Consider the following 21,554-nt stretch of genomic DNA (forward strand, 5'->3'; position numbering starts at 1 on the left):
GTAAGTGGTGGCCAGGGGGGTGTATCCCCTGGGTAAGTGTGGCCCTGTAGGATAACAGAGCCGGGGCACTGGGGGAGGCACAGCCAGAGGGCGAATGCCCCCGTTTTTACCAAAGTGTCATGATAGGCAACAGAACGTGGACACTGCAAAAGGAGGTGTGGAAATGAGAGGGGCTCATACCTCTGGCGTTTTCCTGGCCTGCTTGGAATTTCTTTTTTGCCCTTTACTGGGTGGCAGCAGCAGACATCTACATCTGGAAGGCACCTGGATGACTCTGAAGAGAGACAAACACAAGTCTTTTGAGAGCTACCTCTCAAAGGCTCCATGTGAACCATGCTTGCCTCTTTTGGCACTCACAAGGATATGAAGAAAAAATTGTTTCTCCCTTGTCATACTGGGCAGAAGTTGTTATAGAGCTGTTTCCAAGATGGCTGGACCGCATGCCAGTGTAAGGGGTCTTGCCTCTGCATTGCTGGCTAGGACTGAATTGTGTTTGGCTGTGGACCATTGTGGCCACTGTAGGATACAGATCAGCATCCTTGAGCTTCACTCACTTGATGCCAAGAACACCATCGAATTCTGACAGGAGAGCTGTCCTTTGCCAAGCATCCCCTGCACAATTGTTTATTTAGAACTAAAGCAACTTGGTACATAGAGCCAGAACCTTGTCCTTTGAAGACATGACTATGTCCAGTACTGAGAGACTCATGCTAGGGCGTGACAGTGATCCAGTGAGTTGAGCAAAGGCATCCACAGAACCACCTCTGATCTCTGAGACCCAAGTGCACACTGTTGATTTCATATCTCTGCATTTACCCAGCTCTGTACAGAGCCATGTCCTCACTACACCCTCACCAGGTGTACATGGTGAACATCCTCACCAACAAAACATTCTTCTGAACAAAACTCTAGAACTCAGGACAGTGCATATCTGAGATGTTTAGTCAGTTCCTTGGCCTTCACAACAGACAAGCAATGGGATCTGAAGGGCAGCTGTTGCCTGGGATAGCCAGAGTCACATGTCATATACATTTGTCAATATTAATTAATAGAGGAATGTTTGGGGACAGTTTTTATTGAGAGTATCTAATAGTTTTATCAGGAAAGAGCACAAGAATAAAACGTGTGCTGCTTGTTTTACACCCTTCAGTTGAGTGCCTTTTTTCCTCTCACAAGATTTATAAGGTTAGCAGCTGGCTTCTCTTAAGAGCCTGAATTTCCCCCAGAACAGTTTCCATTTTATTAAAGCAGAATTTGCATTGTTGTTTAGGGCTAAACTTTGGTTCAGCTGATGTGTGACAGAAGCATTCAGGACCTCCTTAAGGAGGTCCCTGCCATAGAGTCAGAGAAACACTGTCCCTTTCCACCACTGTCCTCATCCAGGGCTGTGCATCTGTGTCCTAGAAATGGTAAGAGGGAGGAAAGGAGCTTGGTGTACAGCACACTTGGTCATTCAGTGCCAGGTAGCCACTTCCTTATCCCTGGGTAGAGCCCTTTATCCCATGCTAGTCTGCCGTTAGTTTCTGACTAGCCTACAACTGCAAAGGTCACCCACTTTGTCTTCCACCATGTCCTCTGTAGCATCATAACCCTCATAATTGTGCTGGACTGTCCTATGGCAGGTGTAAACTGAAAATTCCATTCAATGAGGTGGTGGCTGCATCTGGGAAGTCGGGCAGCTATGGGTGAGCATCATTGTTCAGGAGTAACTAGGCCAAAAGGAGACTCCTGCCTCTACAGGTGGGCACAGTGTTGTTTGTTTGTAACCATGTAGCAGAGAAACAGCCATGGGGCCTCAGCAGCTTCTCTAACCATGGCACCGTGGCCTACTGTGATGTTCTTCCTTTTTTTCTCTGGCTCTAGTGTCCAAACGATGAGATGTCTGAGTCAGGCCAGTCCTCAGCAGCTGCAACACCTAGTACTACAGGTACCAAGTCCAACACACCCACATCCTCCGTGCCCTCAGCAGCAGTCACGCCACTCAATGAGAGCCTACAGCCCCTGGGGGACTATGGCAGTGTCACAAAGAACAACAAGCGGGCCCGAGAAAAGCGCAACAGCCGTAACATGGAGGTCCAGGTCACCCAAGAGATGCGGAACGTCAGTATCGGTGTGTAGTCTTTCTAGTACCCCAGCACCATTCCATCCATCCCTGGGGAGAGGTCATGTACCTGCTGCTTACTACCACCTCTCCTGTCCACACCTGAGAGGTGTTTTTTCCTCTTTGGGGTTTTAGCCTGAATCATATCCCAGTCATGTCTGTACCCACATTGCAGGGTTGTCATTGAACATGTATATCAGTTAGCTAAGGCTTCTAAGTATGTACCATAGGTAGGTAGTTTAAATAGCTGTCTTGTAGGTAGGAAGATGAGGACCAAGGTACAGGTAGTCTCTCCTAAGGTCTTTCTTGCTGGGCTTACAGAGGGCCAACTCCCTGTGTCCTCACAGTATGTCTAATCTCATAAGGACACCTGTTGAGTGAGGTGAACCACATGGCCTCATTTTACTTGATCACTTCCTTAAAGACCAAACTCCAAGCCGGTCACGAAGGTATACATCTGTAGTTCCCAGCTCTTAGAAGGTAGAGGCAGGAGAATTAGGAGTTCAAGACTAGCCTAGGGTACTTGAGGAGAGAGGGGGTGGGGGGAGACTGAGACCCAGTTACCAAAGAAAAAAACCCAGTTTTGAAACTTAAACAGGGCAGGCAAGCAGGGGGTCTTCCGTCAGCAGTACATACCTATTTGTTACAGGCCTTCCTCCCTAGACTCTCATAGTACTGGGGTCTCCATCCACCTGGCCAGTATGAGAAGAACCCTTTTTTGACAGTCATATCTAGTGGAAGCTAGTGTGAATTCTATAGATGCAGGCCTGGAAAGCCTTCGTAAATAAGGCACAAGTTTTCAGGCTATCCGCTGACACAAAGTTTCCTGTGTTCTGTACTAGGTATGGGCAGCAGTGACGAGTGGTCCGATGTTCAGGACATTATCGACTCCACCCCAGAGCTGGATGTGTGTCCAGAAACCCGTCTAGACCGCACAGGAAGCAGGTGCTCATTCAGCCAGGCTCTGGATGAGGGATTCGGTGTGCTGGGGGCAGAAGGGGGCCGGGTATCATTATCATATCCCAGTCATGTCTGTACCTACATTGCAGGGTTGTCATTGAACATGTATATCAGTTAGCTATCTATCCCTATGAAAAAATACTTGAAACCATCTATTAAAAAATAAGAAAGATTAGCCAGATAGTAGTGACAGCACTTTAATCACAGCACTCGGGAGGCAGAGGCAGGCAGTCTCTTGAGTTCCAGACTACACAGAGAAGCCCTGTCTTGAAAAACCTAAATAAATATAAACAAACAATAATGATGAGGAAGTGGGGGTTGATTTCTAGAAGTTTCAAGGCTTTAGCCTGTGGACTTGTGATAACACAGTATACCATGAGGGAAGCATACGGTGAGAGAGTTGCTTGTTTCATGGAGTCCCAGAATTGAAAAAGGGCTAGTACCTTTAAATACATACCCTCTGCAGCCTCCTTTCTTCCCTCTTAGGCCACTTCCTAAAGTTGTGCCATGTGCTTTTAGGGTTGGGACTTTTGGAGACATTTCAGTTGCAGACCTCAGCACCAGCTTGGAGTGTTGCTGTCAGGTGGTACAGCAGTGCTCTTCCTAACCGCTCTTTATGTGTGTGTCCCAACAGCCCGACCCAGGGAATTGTAAACAAAGCTTTTGGAATCAACACTGACTCCTTGTATCATGAACTGTCTACGGCAGGGTCTGAGGCCATCGGGGATGTGGACGAGGGAGCGGACCTCCTAGGTAAACACAGCTCAGGACTCTGACACTGGGACTCCTGTTGGTCTTTTTATCTTGTTAGTTATGACGAAGGAAAGGTTTTATGCTCCTTTGGGCTGAGGACTTTTACTTCATATTACTGAAGTAAATTCTTCTTTTTTTGAACTTTCCTACTTTCCCTAAAGTTTATGGTTTTTTAATTTATTCACAAAGACATACTGTTAGCACTTGGTATCCTCTGGATGTCCCTTGTAGGCAGCTAAGTACTAGGAGTAGGGCCCACGCCATGCTCTGGGAAAAGCTCTGAATTTTGGTCTAGTTCTAGCACACAGCTATGGCAGCCATTCCTGGGATTCTCCAGGGCCACACATCTACTTGCTAGAGAAAGGAGCGGGCTTCTCCCACGGGCTTCCACATTCGTTATAAGCAGAATGCGTAGGACTCTACTACTTCTCACTGCTCCACAGGTCAAGTAGGGCGAGACCATCATCAAGTAAGTGAAGGGTGGGCAGTTCAGATACACAGAAGCACAGGGGATGGTCTGTGAGGTGCCTTTAGTGGCCAGGTTATAACTTTATGTAGCTGACACCACTCCTGCAGACATGCAGTGATGGAGTATGTTCTGGGGCAGTGAACATCAGAGTCCTGTTCTGGCACACAACCAAGAGGAATCCTTCGCTGTGTGTTGCTTTGCTCTCATTTCTGTGGGACAGTGACCACCAAGATTGCCATGATACCCAGTCTACCAGAGTGGCAGGTGTTCTAGAGCCTGTGTGTGTGTGTGTGTGTGTGTGTGTGTGTGTGTGTGTGTGTGTAAATAGGAAGTTAGATGGCCATAAGGAGCTCAGGCAGGACCCACTACTGTACAATCTGTGAATACAGTAACAAATGACATACTATGGTGATCAAGTTCTAGGGACATGAGCTGGGATCTGTCTCCTCTACTTAGATGGATACCCACCCAAGGACCCTCCTGGCCTGTGGCCACAGCCATTCAATGTGGCACAGACAGCAGGATACAGTGAATAAGTGCACCAAGCAACCTATGTAGATGTAGAGACATGAACATCTCACGGACAGGAGAGAGAGGCTGTAATCTCACAGGCACAGCCTTAAGTCAGTAGGTGGTCATCAGCTACGATTACAGTGGCGAGCTCCTTTCCCAGGAGGCTTGCCTTTCAGCTTCATGTATCTCATAGCTAGGAAGAAACTAAAAGGTATATTCCCTGGCACACACTGTATGTATCAAACATAAGACACCAGCAGTAGCAAAATATATTATTTTAAGAAGCCCCGTTACAGAAAAAAGAGAGAGAAGTAGGGAAGACTGGGAGGAGAGAAGGATGGGGAGGGGCAACTGGGATGGGTTGTAAAAGAACTAGATAAGTGAATAAATAAGTTGCCAGTTATTGCACCCATGTAAGGCTTCAGAAATACTGAGGAAAACACATATTACAGAATGGATGTTTTAGGAATAGCAAGTATCATGCCCACCTCTGCCTGTACTGTCTGCTAGGAACACCAGAGCACACACTAGTGGTGAGACAATATGTTCTGCATGTTCAAGTCAAGAAGCTGATCCTCAGAGAAGTCAGGCAACTCCCTTGCTAGAAAGAATCCAACTGTGTCACTCTGGTGGTGCTCAGACCCCTTCCTTCCTAGTAAACTACTTCATGTAGTAACCGTTGTGGATGTCTAGAGAGGGCTCTCCTTGAGAAGTAGACACCCTTGTGTAAGATGGTGATGAGTCAGAGATGTTTACACAAAAATGAGCTTCAGTCCATATTGTAATAAGATGGTTGCCTGATCTTATAAAACAAAAATTAATTCTAGGTTGATCAAATATTTAAACAAAACTACAAGGGGGCCGGGCGGTGGTGGCACACACCTTTAATCCCAGTACTTGGGAGGCAGAGGCAGGCGGATTTCTGAGTTCGAGGCCAGCCTGGTCTACAGAGTGAGTTCCAGGACAGCCTGGGCTACACAGAGAAACCTTGTCTCAGAAACCAAAACAAACAAACAAACAAACAAAAAAAACTACAAGGGGAATGGAGCTGAGGAAGAATAGTAAAAAATATTTCCATAAGCCAGGTCTCTACATTACCAAAACCATCAAAGAAAATGTTCATGTATGTGATAATAAGTATGTGTGTGCTCTCAGGGTGTAGTTCAGTAGTAGAACATGTGCTTAGCAGAATTCAGTTTGATCCCCAGCATTCAGAAGCAAAGAAAAAGACAAGAAAGTATGTGTGTGGGTGTTCTTTACCATTGAAACAAATCAAGTACAATAGAACACCAGCAAAGGACAAATTAGAAAACCACTGATGATACCTTAAACACATAAGAACTACTCAGCTTCATGGCTCATGAACAGTGAGTGTGAAATGAGTCATCGAGCTGGTGTGCCTGCTCCCTGTGTGGAGTGCTCACATAGAATCATGGCTGCCTACAGCACCCAAGGTGCTTAGAGTCCCAGTTACCAAGCTAGCTTCTGGGGGCTAAGGGGAGGACAGACAGTATAGCATGCATGCTGTCTAGAGAGGTGTGAGCAAAGGGTGCTATTATTGAGCTGGTACTATGCTTTATTTGTCTTTCCGTGACTAACATTTTGTATACTTCCCTGGGAAGTGTACAAGCAGAACAGAATCCTGTCCTCTAACTTATTGGAGACAAAGTGTTTTCCTACTTTAGTCCCATTTTTTCCCCCTGTACTGAAGAGGCCTATACCCAGTGAGGTCTGTTCATAGCCCTCCATGTCCCCAGCCGCCACCGCCCCGGTGCCCCCCACTTTTTGATTCATTTTCTCTTCAGAGTAGAGTCCTTATTCCATTCTTATCATTTTCGTGTCTCTCACTCAAGATCATGTCCTCCTCCCCTGGACTTTTGTAAGTACTGGGCTGAACAGGAGACCCCTGAACCCATCTCTAAGTGCACATCTGGCTTGTTCACTCTGGAGGGCCACCTTGGTATTGTTTGCTCCCCCCCAACCCACCCCCCCCACACACACACATCCTTCTCTTTACAGGAATTGTTGAGGTCTGTTGGGCACTATCCTACCACTGGGTGCTACAGATGTCTGGCAGAGCTGAACAAGAGCTGGGTACTCGGCCAGGCAGTGGTGGCGCATGCCTTTAATCCCAGCACTTGGGAGGCAGAGGCAGGTGGATTTCTGAGTTCAAGGCCAGCCTGGTCTACAGAGTGAGTTCCAGGACAGCCAGGGCTACACAGAGAAACCCTGTCTCGAAAAACCAAAAAAAAAAAAAAAAAAAAAAAGAGCTGGGTACTCTAGGTCTTTTGGAGAGAAAGGAAGTGACTCTCCCTTTAGGGTGTTTGTATCCATGGGATGTGATGTATCCTGGACCTGCTGAAGTGTTTTGGTTTTTGTACCCATCAACATAGGAATGGCTGAATCATTGTTGCTTTTTTTTTTTTTTTTTTTAATAATTTTATTTGTTGGTTCCAGTCACCAATTGATCTTTGTTGCTTCCTTTCCTGTCTCTGCTTCACTGGACGTGGCCCAGGGGAGTTCTCAGGTGTGTATCTTTCCTGGTTGTCTCCATGTGGTCCCCTCTTTCTACTGTGGAGAGCAGCTGAAGCAGGGGGTGGGACTCTCCCCTGCCACTGACTGTCACCAAATCACTCTGTCCAGTGATTTCTGTCTGGCTGTTCCAGGCCACTTAACCCCTATAGCCATGTGCTTTGCTCCCAAGCTGCTACTGCCAAAAATGCCCAGATGGGATTGCTCCACTGACCACGGACAGGCTCTTCATATATGACCCCATCTATAAGCCTAAAAAGGCCCCCAAGGGCCATTTCTGAAGGATCTACAGAGCCATGAAGAACATAAGACAGCACACCCCTGAAGTTAAAGGTGCCATGGGGCAGGCGCCTGTCAATCGTAGTCCACCTGGGTAGCCAGGCTGAACTGCTGTGCACAGGAGCCCTGAGGCCCACATGCTCCTGTAATGATGGCCCTTTAGTGTGTTCAATGGCAGCCAAGCCCCTGGGCACAGCTTCTCGTGTGGTTTCCTCTGACCGTCTGCTCTGTTGTCACAGATAAAGTTTCACAGGAATCCCTGGCTTCATCCCACCTCCTGCCCTTTTGTCCCCTCTGCTGCCAACTCTAACCCAACCAGAAGTGGCCCCCAACATTCCCTACTTTGCTGTCTACATAGGCTTAACACGCTTCTTTTCTCTCCCTCCTCCTGCCCCGTTGCCCGTCTCCTGTGGGACTGGGATGCTCCCGTAGTGCGCGATGATTTTTTTGGTAAGGCCAAGGCCCTGCTTAAGTGTCTGTTTTCCTCTTTCTGGCCTCCTCTCTCTATCCAACATCTTCTCATGCTTCATGAGCCCTTTGCTTTGTGGGCCAGTGGCAGTGAGGGGGCTTCAGGGTTTCCAGGTACCTCAGGCTTGGGGTGAGGTGCCATCTTTCCATTCTGTTTCAGCTGGGGTGGGAGGTGGCCTTCCCTCCAAGCTTCTGGTCACCATGGATAAACCACTGTCAGTCTCTGAGAGGATCTATGGGCCCAGGACAGACCTTGCACCTGGTGTTCCCTTGTAGCTTACCAGGGAAAAGCAGGTCCTTGTTTGAAGCAAAGGAGGTCAAAGTGGGCATCAGGATGAACTATGACTAGCACTTCACTGTGCCTTTGCTGTTTCAGGCAAAAATATAGATGAAGGCTAACCTGAGGATCAAATCTGGTACTTTGGAGATGATAAGAGAACTTAGTCTTTTGGCGGAAGGGCTGTGTCAGTTCCCCATTCAAAGTTCCTGTCCTCACATCCACTCCCTCCACATACTTCCTGACCCACTGCTAAGGCCAGGTCCTACCAGACCCATATGTAACCTCATGGTGGGCTGCAACTGCAGTACATCATCCTTGGAGCAAAGGTTTTCTCTGTGCCATCTCTGTCCTTTGTCACAGTGCCAACATTTGTTTACCCGTGGGTGGCATTGAAAGGCCTTGGTTCATTGTGAGTAAACCACAGAGTAGGAGTGGGTACATTGTTAGGGGCAGAGAGTGAACTGGCTTCACAGAGCCTACTCCAGGGCCTGCTATAAGTCTGAATTCTGTTGGGAGCCAGCTGAAAGGAATATTCTAGGCCTCTGAATGTGAACCTAGGGAAGGCCAGGGCTTCCTATTTGGCTATAGATGAGGCCAGGGACCTCTCCCGGTCTGACTGCCCCTCATTTTGTAGCCCAAATATTCTGCAGGTGGGAGTATCAAACCCTCATCACTTCCTACCTTAAGGCACAGGGCCAGGAAGGTTGCTACTCTGTGGCAGAGGCAGATTCAATAGAACAAAGTCCACTTACAGAGACTCAAGGGAAACTTCCCTATCTTTTGTTTCAGGAATGGGCAAAGAAGTGGGGAACCTGCTGCTGGAGAACTCACAGCTTCTAGAGACAAAGTAAGCATCCTCTGTACCAGAGGGGCCCAACCCTGTGTTGCATGGCCCCTAAAACATGACTGCTACCATCCCTTGTAGTAGGAACCCATAGGACTCCTGAGTGGTTCCTCTAAAAAGCTACTGTAAGGAACCTTCAGCCAAGGATGATACTCCATTCAATGTCCAAGTCAAACAGGTGTTCCCATTCTAGACCAGGAAGTGCCTGCAAGGGTGTGTCTCAGGCCTGCACTCTTCATATTCAAAAGACAGACCCAGAAGTGCAAGTCGGAAGCTAGCTATATAGCAAAGCTCTGTCTAACAATAAAACAAATAGAAGTCCTTGTCAAAAAAGTATGCACATGGGCTCTCATTAAGCCCTCATCTTTCTTCCCTTTAAAGAAATGCTTTGAATGTGGTGAAGAATGACCTCATTGCCAAGGTTGACCAACTGTCAGGAGAACAGGAGGTGCTGAGGGGTGAACTAGAAGCAGCCAAGCAAGCCAAAGTCAAGCTGGAGAACCGAATCAAAGAGCTTGAAGAAGAACTGAAAAGGTAAGAACACCAGAGACTTGGGCTTTGCACTGGGTGTCCAAGCTGCTACCTCGCCTCTCTGTCTTTAATAAAGCCAGCCTCTGCTTCTAACATCTAAGAGCTCCCTGTTTTCCCTAGTACTTTTGTGTATTCACTGTTCACAGTCCAGCCACTAGGTAGGTTCGTTGTCTGACTACCCCCTTTGTCTCCTCTCAAGTCCTCTGTGCCCTCGCCAGGTACAGGGTCCTGCTTTATCTGTTCTTCTGGGAATGGTGGGACCATCCTCAGCTACAGTTCTCACCCCATTCTCCATTCAGTAATGCAGGGCTGATCAAGTGCCTCTGCTCCACAACCCTCTGATCAGCCAAGATCAAAGCCACAAGGTCTTGGAAATGCTGCATCCTGGTTCTAGCCCCTCTGAGATGGGAGGGGCAGTGTAAGGAAGGCCTGTGGAAACTACCTGCCTACCCACCAGGATAGCTTGATTTACTCCCTCTTGGGCTTGGATCACCTGCATTTTGATTAGAGCAGCCAGATGTCTGGGCTGTGAAACACATTTGACAGGGCTCTTACCCTCCCTGCTTTTTCCCAAATTCTATAGAGTCAAGTCAGAGGCAGTAACCGCCCGCCGTGAGCCCAGAGAAGAGGTGGAGGATGTAAGCAGCTATCTCTGTACAGAATTGGTATATCTACTATTAACCTGTGGGCATGGGTGGGCTGGCATGGCGGGGCTTCCTAGACTTGGTCATTCTCCTGGGCCCTCCTCACCCCTGACCCTTGACCTCTAAAGCCAGTGCATGTTCTCCCATTCCATTGAGTGACTTGATGGCATCAGACCACTCCTTTGGCAGACTCCCCCCACGCCCTAAACTGAGGCAGGGTCTTCACATTTATTCCTTTCTTACTGATGCCTTCTACAGTCCCAGCAGGGTTTTTGTTTGTTTGTTTGTTTGTTTGTTATCAAAGAGGCTGCAGAAGCAGCACCAGATGTTGCTGGTATGCATCTGCAGCCTGGGCAGTGCAGCTAAACCTGAGCCTGCACTTCCTCTCACTTCCCAAAATCAGGTCTGGGGCAGCAGTTTGTCTCCCTGTACAGAATGCCTTTAGAGGACAGACTAGGTCCCTTATAACAGAGCAGTTACTCATCTGCTCAGTCACTGGGACATGGTGTAGAGATTCCATCTCAAGATGGTCTAGCAGATTGTGAAAGAGTGGCTAGTCCAGGCCTCCACCTTCTTTTCTGTGCACAGGCAGAAGCAGATTCTGGGTAGGTGAGGCCATGTGCAGGGAGGACCTGCTCCCTGTGCACTTTCTCCCCACTCCCTAAGTCCGTCCTGTTCAAGCTCAGGGTGCAGCTTTGGAGAGAAGAGTGACAAACCCCATGTAGGCTACCCTGACACTCTAACCTGCCATTTCTGCCACCATTTGTCCCAGCTCTATCCCCACCTAGGTGGTAGACTCCTCAGAAGGAAGCCATATATGCTCAACTATCCTCCTGTTTCTCATTGGAGGAACCATGTTCTCCCCCTCTGCAGGACAAAATCCCCATGGCCCAGCGCCGACGCTTCACAAGGGTGGAGATGGCCCGAGTGCTCATGGAACGTAACCAGTACAAGGAACGCCTCATGGAGCTGCAGGAGGCCGTGAGGTGGACTGAAATGATCAGGTGTGCCCCTCGGCGTTTCCCCTGACAGTTCCTGCGCAAGTTCACGGCTCTGCCTGGATCTATGTTTCCTGAGCTAGAGTGGTAGAATTTTAGCAGGCCATGGATATGGCTGCCCTCCACCACACTTCCTTTCCCCAGAGTGTTAGAAGAGTCAGGAGGGCTCACGGGCCACTCAGTTCAGCTCCTCCTTTACTCTTCTCTACAGAGCATCAAGGGAGCACCCATCTGTCCAGGAAAAGAAGAAGTCCACTATCTGGCAATTGTGAGTATGGTGCTCTAGGGAAGGAGAGGCTTTCATCAGCCTGCTACTGCTCCACACTTGGCTCACTTATCTGTGTTTCCATGGCAGCTTTAGCCGCCTCTTCAGCTCCTCATCCAGTCCCCCTCCAGCCAAGCGGTCCTACCCATCGGTGAACATTCACTACAAGTCACCCACTGCGGCTGGCTTTAGCCAGCGTCGCAGCCATGCTATGTGCCAGATCTCAGCCAGCAGCCGACCCCTGGAGTTCTTCCCTGATGAGTAGGTATCCCTAGCCCCCTGCTCCTCCAGCCTACTAAGGGAGGAGGCCAAGTGTCCTAAGTCTGACTACTCCATTGAAGTTCCAATATACTGTACTGTGTTATCAGGAGCAGGACAGATGACAGCTTCTGTCTAGGTCCACTATACCAGCAGAAACTAGTCCTCAGGCTCTGTCTAAATGCCTTTTAGCAGGGAACCATTCTCTTAGACTTGGAAGGCTGTGCTGGGTCCCACAATATTCTTCCCTCCTCTGTATGACCTTAGGGACTGAGCACTGCCCCGAACACTCAGTTAAGCTTCTTGCTGCCACTTTTGTAACTACCAGTAATCTCACCCAGGTCACACAGTTACTGCCTATAACAGAGCAGGCCCTAGAACAGGATCACACCCCATAATTGGGAAAAGCCACCTTCTGCCAAATAGTACCCCCTGTCCCAGAAAAGGCAAGGGTAGAATTAGGCAGGCTCTGAGGCATGGCACACTCTACCAGAAGACCAGTGAGAGTCTGGGTGCCCCAGCCTCACAGAGATGGCTCACCTTGAACAGATGTAACCTGTCGTTCCTCTCACTCAGTGACTGCACCTCTTCTGCCCGGCGGGAGCAGAAGCGGGAGCAGTACCGCCAGGTTCGTGAACACGTGCGCAATGATGATGGGAGACTGCAGGCCTGTGGGTGGAGCCTGCCTGCCAAGTACAAGCAGGTACTTGGGGCAGAGGGTGGTGTCTGGGTATGGAGAGGATGTTGTGAGAAGGGCACAGTGGTAGTGCAAACCCAGGAGGCACCCATCTCCTACCTGGTGTTGGTGGATCTGTAACTCTGAGGGTATTCTAGTTCGCTTTCTGTTGCTATGATAAAACACTGACCAGACCAGCTTGGGTGAAGAATGGGTTTATTTGACTTAACTTCCATCATCAAGAAAAACTGAAGCAGAAATCACAGAGGAACATTGTTTATTGGCTTGTTTTCCATTGCATATACAACTTGCTTAGCTTACACAACCCAGAATCACCTCCCATATACATGCCTATGGACCAATCTGGTGGAGGCAGTTCCTCAGTTGAGGTTCCCTCTTCCCAGGTGATTCTAGCTTGTGTCATGTTGGCAAAAACTAAGCAGCACAGAGGCCCAGCAGAGCCAGACCCAGTGCACCGTGTACCAGAAGCCAACAGGCAACTGATTAAGGTTTCTGAAGGCTAAGGTGTCTCCCTCAACCTCATACCACAGAACCTCCCACTCTGTTGCAGCTGAGCCCCAATGGAGGCCAGGAAGACACCCGAATGAAAAATGTGCCTGTCCCTGTGTACTGCCGCCCTCTGGTGGAGAAGGATCCCTCAACAAAGGTGAGCACCAAGGACCCTGCTCAGTGGCCCCCAAGGGAACCCTGGACAAAGGGCAGTCTTCATTACTATAACCCCGAGGCCACAGAGAAGCTGTTGCACCAAGACCTCACAGCCCTACCCTTGCAGCTGTGGTGCGCTGCTGGTGTCAACTTGAGTGGGTGGAAACCAAATGAAGAGGATTCTAGCAATGGACCCAAGCCTGCACCAGGTCGAGACCCTCTGACCTGTGACCGGGAAGGAGAAGGTGAACCCAAGAGTACCCACCCATCACCTGAGAAGAAGAAGGTCAGTATATAGGTCAAGAATGCGATTTTACGATACATAAAGCCTTTAGGTAGTTTCCTGCAGGTTCTGGCAGTAAGTGACCATACCTTGGTGACAGTGCATCCCTTTCCTCTATTAGACAGGAAGCAGGTGCTGCAGCATCTAAGATACTACTGGTGCCTCTCTGTAGTCCAGGTTTCCTCCTGGCCTGTGGAGCAATGGGACTGTCTACTGCCCTTGGTAACAGAGGGTTTGAGAGAACCAGGGATATTTTATATCATATGGTAAAGTAGCAGCAGGAGGGATGCTCATAGGAGAGGCCCAGTGGTTTGCAGTGAAGTCCAGAGCACAGTCACAGGCCGACTTACAGGCCATGAGAGTTGCCTCTCCAAGTTCATAGTTTTCATAGAAAGGAACCATCATGATACGTACGGTTCTGTGTGCTCTAGGGGAGGATAACTATCTATTGATGCCATACTCAAAGCTAGATGTTAGGTAGTCCCAGAGATCCCTGATTGATGGTGACACCACGTTTAGACATTAGCTTTGATTTCCCCCGATATGCTCTGAAACAGGCAAAGGAGGCCCCTGAGGCGGATGCTACCTCCAGTCGGGTATGGATCCTCACCAGCACCCTGACCACCAGCAAGGTGGTGATCATTGATGCCAACCAACCAGGCACAGTTGTGGATCAGTTCACAGTCTGCAATGCCCACGTCCTGTGTATCTCCAGCATTCCTGGTGAGCTGGGGCTCCCACTGCCAAGTGCTGTCCAACAGCAAGCACTGCTGCCTGTGGACTGCCCTGCAAAGCTGGTGCTCGAGGCGGGTAGTTCTTCCTTTTCAGCCAAGTAGGACATATGGAATAAGTAGGGATTGGAGACCTGCTAGGAGTGTGAGTAGATCTTATTTCATGTGCCCAGGAGGAAGCTCTCCAGGATACAGGCAAAGGTCCTGGCCTCACCCCTCAGCAGCAGCCTCATGATCTTTTAACCCAGCCCCAGGGTAGTACTAAGAGCCCTGCATGTCTCTGCTTTGAAACCTATTTGCTAAGATAGCCTCTACTCCTTGAAACCTATTTGCTGGGGTGGCTTCTACTCCCTGGAGTCTTCATGATCTTTCATATGATAGAGCAGAGCATTACTTTGTAGGGTTTTTTTGACCTATAAGCTTGATCCTAGGCCTGAGAGTCTCAGTCATAGCCCTGTGTGACTAGGCTGGCTGAGAGCAGAGCCAGCTACGTAGGCAGTTCCTCTCTCCTCCTGCCTTCACTGAGATGGAGCTTTGTGATGTTGGACTGATACACTGGAAATTTTCCTCCCAGCTGCCAGCGACAGTGACTATCCCCCTGGGGAGATGTTCCTAGACAGTGATGTGAACCCTGAAGACTCAGGAGCTGATGGTGTGCTGGCTGGCATCACCCTGGTGGGGTGTGCTACCCGCTGCAATGTCCCACGTAGCAACTGTTCCTCCCGAGGAGACACCCCAGTACTTGACAAGGGGCAGGGTGAGTTCTAGATCATCTTCCCCTATCCCCACATTCCTCTTCCTCCACCTTGCCAGGCTGACTCCTGTTTCCACAGGGGATGTGGCAGCCACTGCCAGTGGGAAGGTTAACCCATCCCAATCCACAGAAGAAGCCACAGAAGCCACAGAGGTGCCAGACCCTGGTCCCAGCGAGTCAGAAGCAACGACAGTCCGGCCTGGGCCCCTCACAGAGCATGTCTTTACTGACCCAGCACCCACCCCATCCTCCAGTACCCAGCCTGCCAGGTAGGCTCTCTTGGGTTGTGTCAGATGAGTGGAGGGAAGGATGGCAGGGTGAACAGGGATCAGCATATACTTTCGTGACCTACTCTGCACCTTCAGCTACTATTCTTCTTGCAGTGAGAATGGGTCAGAGTGTGATGGCAGCATTGTACAGCCTCAGGTGGAGCCCAGTGGGGAGCCCTCAGCAACTACCAGTAGTGCTGCACCCACCATGTGGCTTGGAGCCCAGAATGGCTGGTAGGTAAAGCCAAAGACACAAGACATGGGGTGTGCTGGAAGGGTTTGGTGAACCATGTAAGCTCTGCCTACCTGCCCTCTTGCAGGCTCTACGTGCATTCAGCGGTAGCCAACTGGAAGAAGTGTCTGCACTCCATCAAGCTGAAAGACTCTGTGCTGAGCCTGGTGTATGTGGCCCCCACTGAGGGGTGGGGTTAGGGATCCAGGGGCCCAGCAACCTCCTCCTACCTCACTGACTTAACCATTCTAGGCATGTCAAAGGCCGAGTGCTGGTAGCTCTTGCAGATGGGACCCTGGCTATTTTCCACCGTGGAGAGGGTAAGGCCTAGTGGCCCTTGCAGAGACAGAACTTGGGGTTCTTGGGTCTATCCTGAGCCTAGCATTGGGTCCTCCACACCAACCCCGTGAACAGAGATAGATCCTAGGCAGACCTGAACAGGTGTCTTGGGCTTTCTAGATGGCCAGTGGGACCTGAGCAACTACCACCTAATGGACCTGGGCCACCCACACCACTCCATCCGCTGCATGGCTGTTGTGGATGACCGAGTTTGGTGTGGCTACAAGAACAAGGTGCATGTCATCCAGCCCAAGACAATGCAGATTGAGGCAAGTGCTAGCCAATAACCTCCAGAGTGGGATGGGGCTTTTGCTAGATTGGAGATTGGGACAGGCTGTGTGTGTCATTAAGGTGGAACCTGCATCAAATCACAGCAAGCACAGATCCCCTACTTTTTCATTACCCACCCCTGTTGACTGGCTGCCCTTACCTCTCAGAAATCATTTGATGCCCACCCAAGGCGGGAAAGCCAGGTACGGCAGCTGGCCTGGATCGGGGATGGAGTGTGGGTCTCTATTCGCTTGGATTCTACCCTTCGGCTCTACCATGCACACACCCACCAGCACCTGCAGGATGTGGACATTGAGCCCTATGTTAGCAAGATGCTGGGTGAGTCAGGCATGGTGGCACATGCCTATAATCTCAGCACTTGGGAGGCTGGAAGCAGGAGGTTCATCTTTGGCTCCATAGTCAAGTTTGAGTCAACCTTTGGCTATAATAGAGCCTACCTTAATATTAATTAAATAAAGATGTAATGTTAGGGGATGTGCCAGGCAAAAGCACCCATCACTGACTGCACTGACCCCTCTTCCTGTCCCACCCAGGTACTGGCAAGCTGGGCTTCTCCTTCGTGCGCATCACAGCCCTACTCATTGCAGGCAACCGCCTGTGGGTGGGCACTGGCAATGGGGTTGTCATCTCCATCCCCTTGACTGAGAGTAAGTTCCCAACCCTAGAGGACATCTATCAAGAAAGCAGCAGCTGTGTAAGGCTTCCCAGAGTAGGTGTGCTGGGAGCTGCTGTCTGGCAAGCTCAGCCTTCCTTTCTCTCTTCCCCAGCTGTGGTCCTGCATCGAGGCCAGCTCTTAGGGCTCCGAGGTAAGTAAGTGCTGGCACTTGTCCACTCATGCCCCAGTACTCACCATCTCTAGCTGCCTGCAGAAATAAAATGGCCCAATCCTCCTGTCCCTGTTTTCCCAGCCAACAAGACATCGCCAACGTCTGGAGAGGGGACCCGCCCAGGGGGGATCATCCATGTGTATGGGGACGACAGCAGTGACAAGGCTGCCAGTAGTTTCATCCCCTACTGCTCTATGGCTCAAGCTCAGCTCTGCTTCCATGGGCACCGGGATGCTGTTAAATTCTTTGTCTCTGTGCCAGGTACACAGTTGATCTTAACCCACTTTGCCCACCGTGCTACAGTAGCACAGGTATGATTATTTTAGGATTCCTCTGCCCATGACAGGAAACGTGCTGGCCACTCTCAATGGCAGTGTGCTAGACAGCCCATCAGAGGGCCCCGGGCCTGCTGCACCCACTGCAGATACTGAGGGCCAGAAGTTGAAGAATGCACTGGTGCTGAGTGGTGGTGAAGGTTACATTGACTTCCGCATTGGTAAGTAGGCATAGACTAGAGGTAGACCCTGGTGTGGGCATGTGGGAGTCCTCTTCATGGCTGCCAATTCTCCAGGGGATGGAGAGGATGATGAAACTGAGGAAGGTGCCGGGGATGTGAACCAGACAAAGCCCTCGTTGTCCAAGGCTGAGCGCAGCCACATCATCGTGTGGCAGGTGTCCTACACCCCTGAGTGAGACCCTGTCCTGCCTGATGCCAACTGTACATAGGACCCTACCTGCCTGTCCCCCCGCCTGTTCCCTGGGGCAGCCAGGTTCGTCCATCCCCTTTTAACCTCTCAACTTGCAGCTTTTGCCTGAGGTCCAGCCCCCAGCTGTTAGAGAGGGTTGAAGCAGGGTTTGGGGAGTGAGGCAGGAACAGATGTCTTTCCCATCAGGGAGGAGAGAGCCTCTGAGACACTCTCTCCAGCAGCCCTTGGCCTTGGCCTAACACCCAGCCCAACATGAAGTCCCAGGGGACCCTCAGGGCAAGGCAGGACCAAAATGGCTATGGGTAGCCCCTATAGGTGGCCCTGGCTCCACTCCATCCTCACCAGTCCTGGCAGGAGTAAGAGCCTCATACTGCCAGAGTCTTCCCCAAGTCTACTTGCTTTGCATGCAGCCCTGAGGAAGGGGTTCTTTATTTCTAACCCTTTGCTCTCTCTGAGGGACCCAGGCCTAGCCACCGTTCTCTGCCCAGAAGCAATGTTAAGGCTGCCCTGATTCCTGGGTCCCAGCCAGCCTTCTCTGGGCTTTCCCCATATCCAAACTTACATTCCCTTGGCCCCCAGCCTGGGTCTTAACCTAGGAACCTGGCATGAAAGCTCAGGGCCAGCCTCCCTAGGGCAGCTGCTTCAAAAGATGACAAATACCCTTTAACCCAGGGGAGCCCAAGATTGTCTAGCCCCTCACAGACCAGTGTTCCCTAGGCTCTTCCTGGGCACAAGATTCACCTTGGAGGAGCAAGACCCTAGTGCCCTGCCCCTCCCAGAAGCCCCAAGGGTAGAATTTCTCAGGCTGCCAAGGCAGGTACAGGCCTCAGGAAGAAGGGTGGCCCTGGTCTTCCCAGAGTCAGTCTTAGGATGCAGGCTTAGCCTCAGGTTAATGGAGGATGGTGTGCTCCACGGGCCTGCCTCCTGCACAGGGCTCCAAGGGAGCCTAGCTCCCGGACACGTACTAAGTGCCTAGGGTTGCAGGCTGTGGCCTGCTCCCTTGGAGAGCAACTGACAAGAGGCTTCCAGGCAGAGGCCAGAAGAGCTGAGGACCGGCCAGGATGGGCACAATTCTAAGCAAGTGTGTGGAAGTGGGTGCTGCTCTGGCCCTGGCCTTACTCTTCAGGGGCACTGATGAGAGTCAGTTGGCCTCTACTGCACTCTTCCCACCAGAGAAGCACAGATCCAGGGGCATTGCCCCTGAGCCTATCTGGCCACAACAAGCTGCAACAATGTGCAGCTGCAGGCTTCTCCCCATCACCCTGCCACCTCTCCACTGTGATGTATGTCCCTTGTCTGTTCCCACAGGAGTGTGAAGTGACTGGGGTTAGCTGGGTGGGTGCAACTGGAGGGAAGGGGCCAGTGCAACTCTCCTCAGGCTTTGGCCTTGCAAGTGAACTCACATATCTGCTCTGTATGTAATAAATGTCTTAACACTACTTTTGTCTTGAAACTGCACCAGCGCACAAGGGTTTTCTGCAGTTTATTATGAAAGAAAATACAGGGTGGGACGTGGGAGTGGTTGTCCCTGGACAGACTAGGTTGGGTGGACCTGCACCCACACAGCACTGTCACTGCTGCTGAGCTCTATGAAGACCACAGAAGACCAACAACCTCCAGATTGATCATGCTGACTTGAGTAACGTCTACTCATACAGCCAGTGGCCGGCGCTGTCCTCCCAACACAGAAGCTCATCCTCACGGAACCAGAGAGCGATCTCTCTGTGAGCACTTTCCACCGAATCACTGCCATGAATCACATTCCTGTGCAGGAATGGCAAGTGAGCAGGGGGAGGAGAACGATGAGGGTAGCCAGGGTGGATGATAAGACTTACTTGCCAACCTCCACGCAGAAGTCCCCACGGATCGTACCCGGCATGGCGTCCCCTGGGTCAGTGGCCCCTATGAGGGCCCGTGAAACACGCACGACATCCAGACCTTGCCACACCTGCAGGGGCTGCTGTCAGCAAGAGAAGAGCTCCCAAGGACTTGCCCTCTCCTTGCAGGTCATCGGAAACTTACCATGGCCACCACGGGGCCAGAGCTCATGTATTTAACTAGTCGGCTGTAGAAGGGTCTCTCGCGCAGCTCCACATAATGCTCCCGCAGTAGCTCTTCGGAGGCCTAGGGGAGGGGTAGTGACCTGTACCAGGGTCCCAACCCCAGACCCGCCCGATTCCCTTCCCAGATCCACCAGCTCCTTTGTGCGCCCACACCTGCACTAGCTTCAGTGCTACCAGCTTGAAGCCCTTCCTCTCAAAGCGACGCACGATCTCGCCCACCAGCCGCCGCTGCACGCCGTCGGGCTTCACTGCCAAGAACGTGCGCTCGTTCACGCCGCTGTAGGCTGCGGGAGTACTGGCTTCAGGCAAGCCCCACCGAGCGCCCCCTGCCCAGCCCCGCCCCGCCTGGGTGCTCACCTGAGGGGAAGAGGTTGGCGAAGATGGTCAGCACCAGACAGATCATGGCGGCGGATGGGGCGGGCCAAGCGGCAAGGGGGCGGGGCCTCCCTTAAAGGACCTCTGGGCGCGGGCTCTCCTGGGGCCTTGCAGTCCCAGCACATTTGAGCCCAAAACGCAGTCACAGCGCCCAAGACCTGCCCGAGTGTACCGGAGCACCAGGCACCCTGCTCCAAACAGCCACCTTCCCTCCCTTGTCCTGCGGTACACGCGTAATGAAACCACAACACAGGCCGTTTCGAGAGTTTATTTCCAGACCAAGGAGTCGGCGAGGAGCCGCCTGAAAATGACAACCAGCAGCCTGTCATCTGCCCCAATATTCACTGGCAGATGTGTCAGGGCTGTAGAGTATAACTCGCCATCCAAGTGGAGATCTAGCACAGTCAAAAACATTTGTCCATCAAATGACTCACAGGACCTGTCTGGCAATCCTGGCAGTTAGACTGGGGTGCCCTTGGCCTTTCCTTTCGTCTCCTGTTTTGCAGGGTAGTCCCAGGGTCGCATTCGAGTCCTCTCCAGGTTCAGGAGCGGCTCCTGGACGCTGGTATCCCCGTTTTTCTGTCGTTCAGCAAGGATCATGGCCCGCAGCAGAGGTGGGTAGGGGACTGAGTTCAGTGTGTCTTCTGGTTTCGCAGTGAATGCAGTGAAGGCCTCCTCCTCGTGCTTGGGTACCAACCGCCAATCGTGGTACATGACTTGCTCGATTTCCCGAGCCTTATCCTCACTCTTCCCTGAAGGAAAGAAGACAAGCTGACTGCCTGCTGGCGGATGATACGCGAACCACCACCGGCTCCAACCAAGACCTAGCCTTACCTTTGAAAGTCAGGATGCCCCAGGCCCTCCCGTGGTCCAAGTTCTGCAGAACAAGAGGGAGGATTGTCAACACAGAGTCCCTGCCACTAAGTTAAGTGCGTAAGGGAGACATACATGCCCAGGCGGTCCAGGGTGGCCAAGATGAAAGTGTATACAGAAACAAGCAGTACAGGGAGCGAGCGCACCTGCGCCGTGTAGTCGGGCCTCACACGCGTGAGGCGCCAGTAGCATGGCTCATCGTGCTGCCACAGCCAGGACTTGCGGGTAACCAGACGGCCCAGGCCGAACAAGGGGAGGCGGGCGAGCAGCTGTAGGAGGCGGCTCTCGCGACGCACGTCGGCCCAGGCGCGCACCGGCAGACGGCGACCGGAGTGCAGCCGGGTCAGCGTCTCGTAGTCTAGGGCGTAGAGCTGCGAGTCTCGCGGTTGGTTCCGCTGCTCGCGCAAGGCGCGCACACGGCGGGCCAGCTCAGCGATCAGCCGGGGTCTCACTTTCTTGCGCGCCATGCCTGTGTCCTTACTCCACAGGAAACCTGCGCTTCACTAGCTCTCCGGTTCCGGAAGCGGCCGGTGCCCTGAACAAAAGCATCCGGGTACGTCCGGAAGCTTTAGG

At 51.4% G+C, this 21,554-nt stretch overlaps 3 protein-coding genes across 22 annotated transcripts in view; 1 reads left to right on the forward strand and 2 right to left on the reverse strand.

Annotated features, from left to right (window-relative positions):
* Mapk8ip3 (mitogen-activated protein kinase 8 interacting protein 3) overlaps window positions 1–19,109 on the forward strand; it is a 38,137-nt gene extending 19,028 nt beyond the window's left edge. For 9 of the 19 annotated variants that reach the window (XM_034505690.2, XM_076937172.1, XM_034505694.2 and 6 more), the window contains 27 exons: window positions 1,864–2,110; window positions 2,944–3,046; window positions 3,696–3,814; window positions 7,312–7,323; window positions 8,040–8,057; window positions 9,145–9,202; window positions 9,581–9,733; window positions 10,314–10,395; window positions 11,248–11,378; window positions 11,584–11,640; window positions 11,728–11,898; window positions 12,472–12,598; window positions 13,143–13,238; window positions 13,365–13,523; window positions 14,078–14,243; window positions 14,826–15,008; window positions 15,085–15,274; window positions 15,389–15,508; window positions 15,595–15,675; window positions 15,759–15,826; window positions 15,966–16,114; window positions 16,283–16,454; window positions 16,670–16,783; window positions 16,904–16,942; window positions 17,045–17,224; window positions 17,310–17,459; window positions 17,535–19,109. In XM_034505690.2, the coding sequence (XP_034361581.1) occupies window positions 1,864–2,110; window positions 2,944–3,046; window positions 3,696–3,814; window positions 7,312–7,323; window positions 8,040–8,057; window positions 9,145–9,202; window positions 9,581–9,733; window positions 10,314–10,395; window positions 11,248–11,378; window positions 11,584–11,640; window positions 11,728–11,898; window positions 12,472–12,598; window positions 13,143–13,238; window positions 13,365–13,523; window positions 14,078–14,243; window positions 14,826–15,008; window positions 15,085–15,274; window positions 15,389–15,508; window positions 15,595–15,675; window positions 15,759–15,826; window positions 15,966–16,114; window positions 16,283–16,454; window positions 16,670–16,783; window positions 16,904–16,942; window positions 17,045–17,224; window positions 17,310–17,459; window positions 17,535–17,656 (3,267 nt within the window). In that variant the 3' untranslated portion in view covers window positions 17,657–19,109. Of the gene's footprint in view, window positions 1–6; window positions 1,741–1,863; window positions 2,111–2,943; window positions 3,047–3,695; window positions 3,815–7,311; window positions 7,324–8,039; window positions 8,058–9,144; window positions 9,203–9,580; window positions 9,734–10,313; window positions 10,396–11,247; window positions 11,379–11,583; window positions 11,641–11,727; window positions 11,899–12,471; window positions 12,599–13,142; window positions 13,239–13,364; window positions 13,524–14,077; window positions 14,244–14,825; window positions 15,009–15,084; window positions 15,275–15,388; window positions 15,509–15,594; window positions 15,676–15,758; window positions 15,827–15,965; window positions 16,115–16,282; window positions 16,455–16,669; window positions 16,784–16,903; window positions 16,943–17,044; window positions 17,225–17,309; window positions 17,460–17,534 lie in introns of those variants that run through there. The other 10 variants (XM_034505691.2, XM_034505696.2, XM_034505702.2 and 7 more) reach the window with 7 other exon arrangements.
* A 27-nt stretch (window positions 19,110–19,136) lies between these two features.
* On the reverse strand, window positions 19,137–20,232 carry Nme3 (NME/NM23 nucleoside diphosphate kinase 3). 2 transcript variants are annotated; one of them, XM_034505705.2, is made up of 5 exons: window positions 20,091–20,232; window positions 19,887–20,017; window positions 19,693–19,794; window positions 19,506–19,618; window positions 19,137–19,434 (listed from the first exon to the last, which is right to left on the reverse strand). In XM_034505705.2, exons 1-5 carry the CDS (start codon window positions 20,134–20,136, stop codon window positions 19,317–19,319), a joined length of 510 nt encoding a protein of 169 aa, XP_034361596.1. In that variant the 5' UTR covers window positions 20,137–20,232; the 3' UTR covers window positions 19,137–19,316. The 2 variants fall into 2 exon arrangements, with proteins under 2 accessions (XP_034361596.1, XP_034361597.1); XM_034505706.2 differs by having other exon boundaries at window positions 19,887–19,981; window positions 20,091–20,231.
* A 129-nt stretch (window positions 20,233–20,361) lies between these two features.
* On the reverse strand, window positions 20,362–21,448 carry Mrps34 (mitochondrial ribosomal protein S34). Its single transcript, XM_034507689.2, has 3 exons — window positions 21,128–21,448; window positions 20,943–20,985; window positions 20,362–20,860 (listed from the first exon to the last, which is right to left on the reverse strand). The coding sequence occupies exons 1-3, from the start codon at window positions 21,446–21,448 to the stop codon at window positions 20,568–20,570; spliced, it is 657 nt and encodes a 218-aa protein (XP_034363580.1). The 3' UTR covers window positions 20,362–20,567.
* Window positions 21,449–21,554: the final 106 nt, after the last annotated feature.

The sequence above is a fragment of the Arvicanthis niloticus genome, chromosome 6 (genome assembly GCF_011762505.2).
Source record: "Arvicanthis niloticus isolate mArvNil1 chromosome 6, mArvNil1.pat.X, whole genome shotgun sequence".
Lineage (NCBI taxonomy): Eukaryota > Metazoa > Chordata > Mammalia > Rodentia > Muridae > Arvicanthis > Arvicanthis niloticus.

Coding starts and splice junctions, on each gene's coding strand:
- Nme3 (XM_034505705.2), bottom strand. CDS start 20,136: ATGATCTGTCTGGTGCTGACCATCTTCGCCAACCTCTTCCCCTCAG. Junction 20,018..20,090: donor CGCCAACCTCTTCCCCTCAG/GTGAGCACCCAG, acceptor GTACTCCCGCAG/CCTACAGCGGCGTGAACGAG. Junction 19,795..19,886: donor TAGCACTGAAGCTAGTGCAG/GTGTGGGCGCAC, acceptor CCCCTCCCCTAG/GCCTCCGAAGAGCTACTGCG.
- Mrps34 (XM_034507689.2), bottom strand. CDS start 21,448: ATGGCGCGCAAGAAAGTGAGACCCCGGCTGATCGCTGAGCTGGCCCGC. Junction 20,986..21,127: donor GGCCCGACTACACGGCGCAG/GTGCGCTCGCTC, acceptor CTTGTTCTGCAG/AACTTGGACCACGGGAGGGC. Junction 20,861..20,942: donor GGGCATCCTGACTTTCAAAG/GTAAGGCTAGGT, acceptor TCTTTCCTTCAG/GGAAGAGTGAGGATAAGGCT.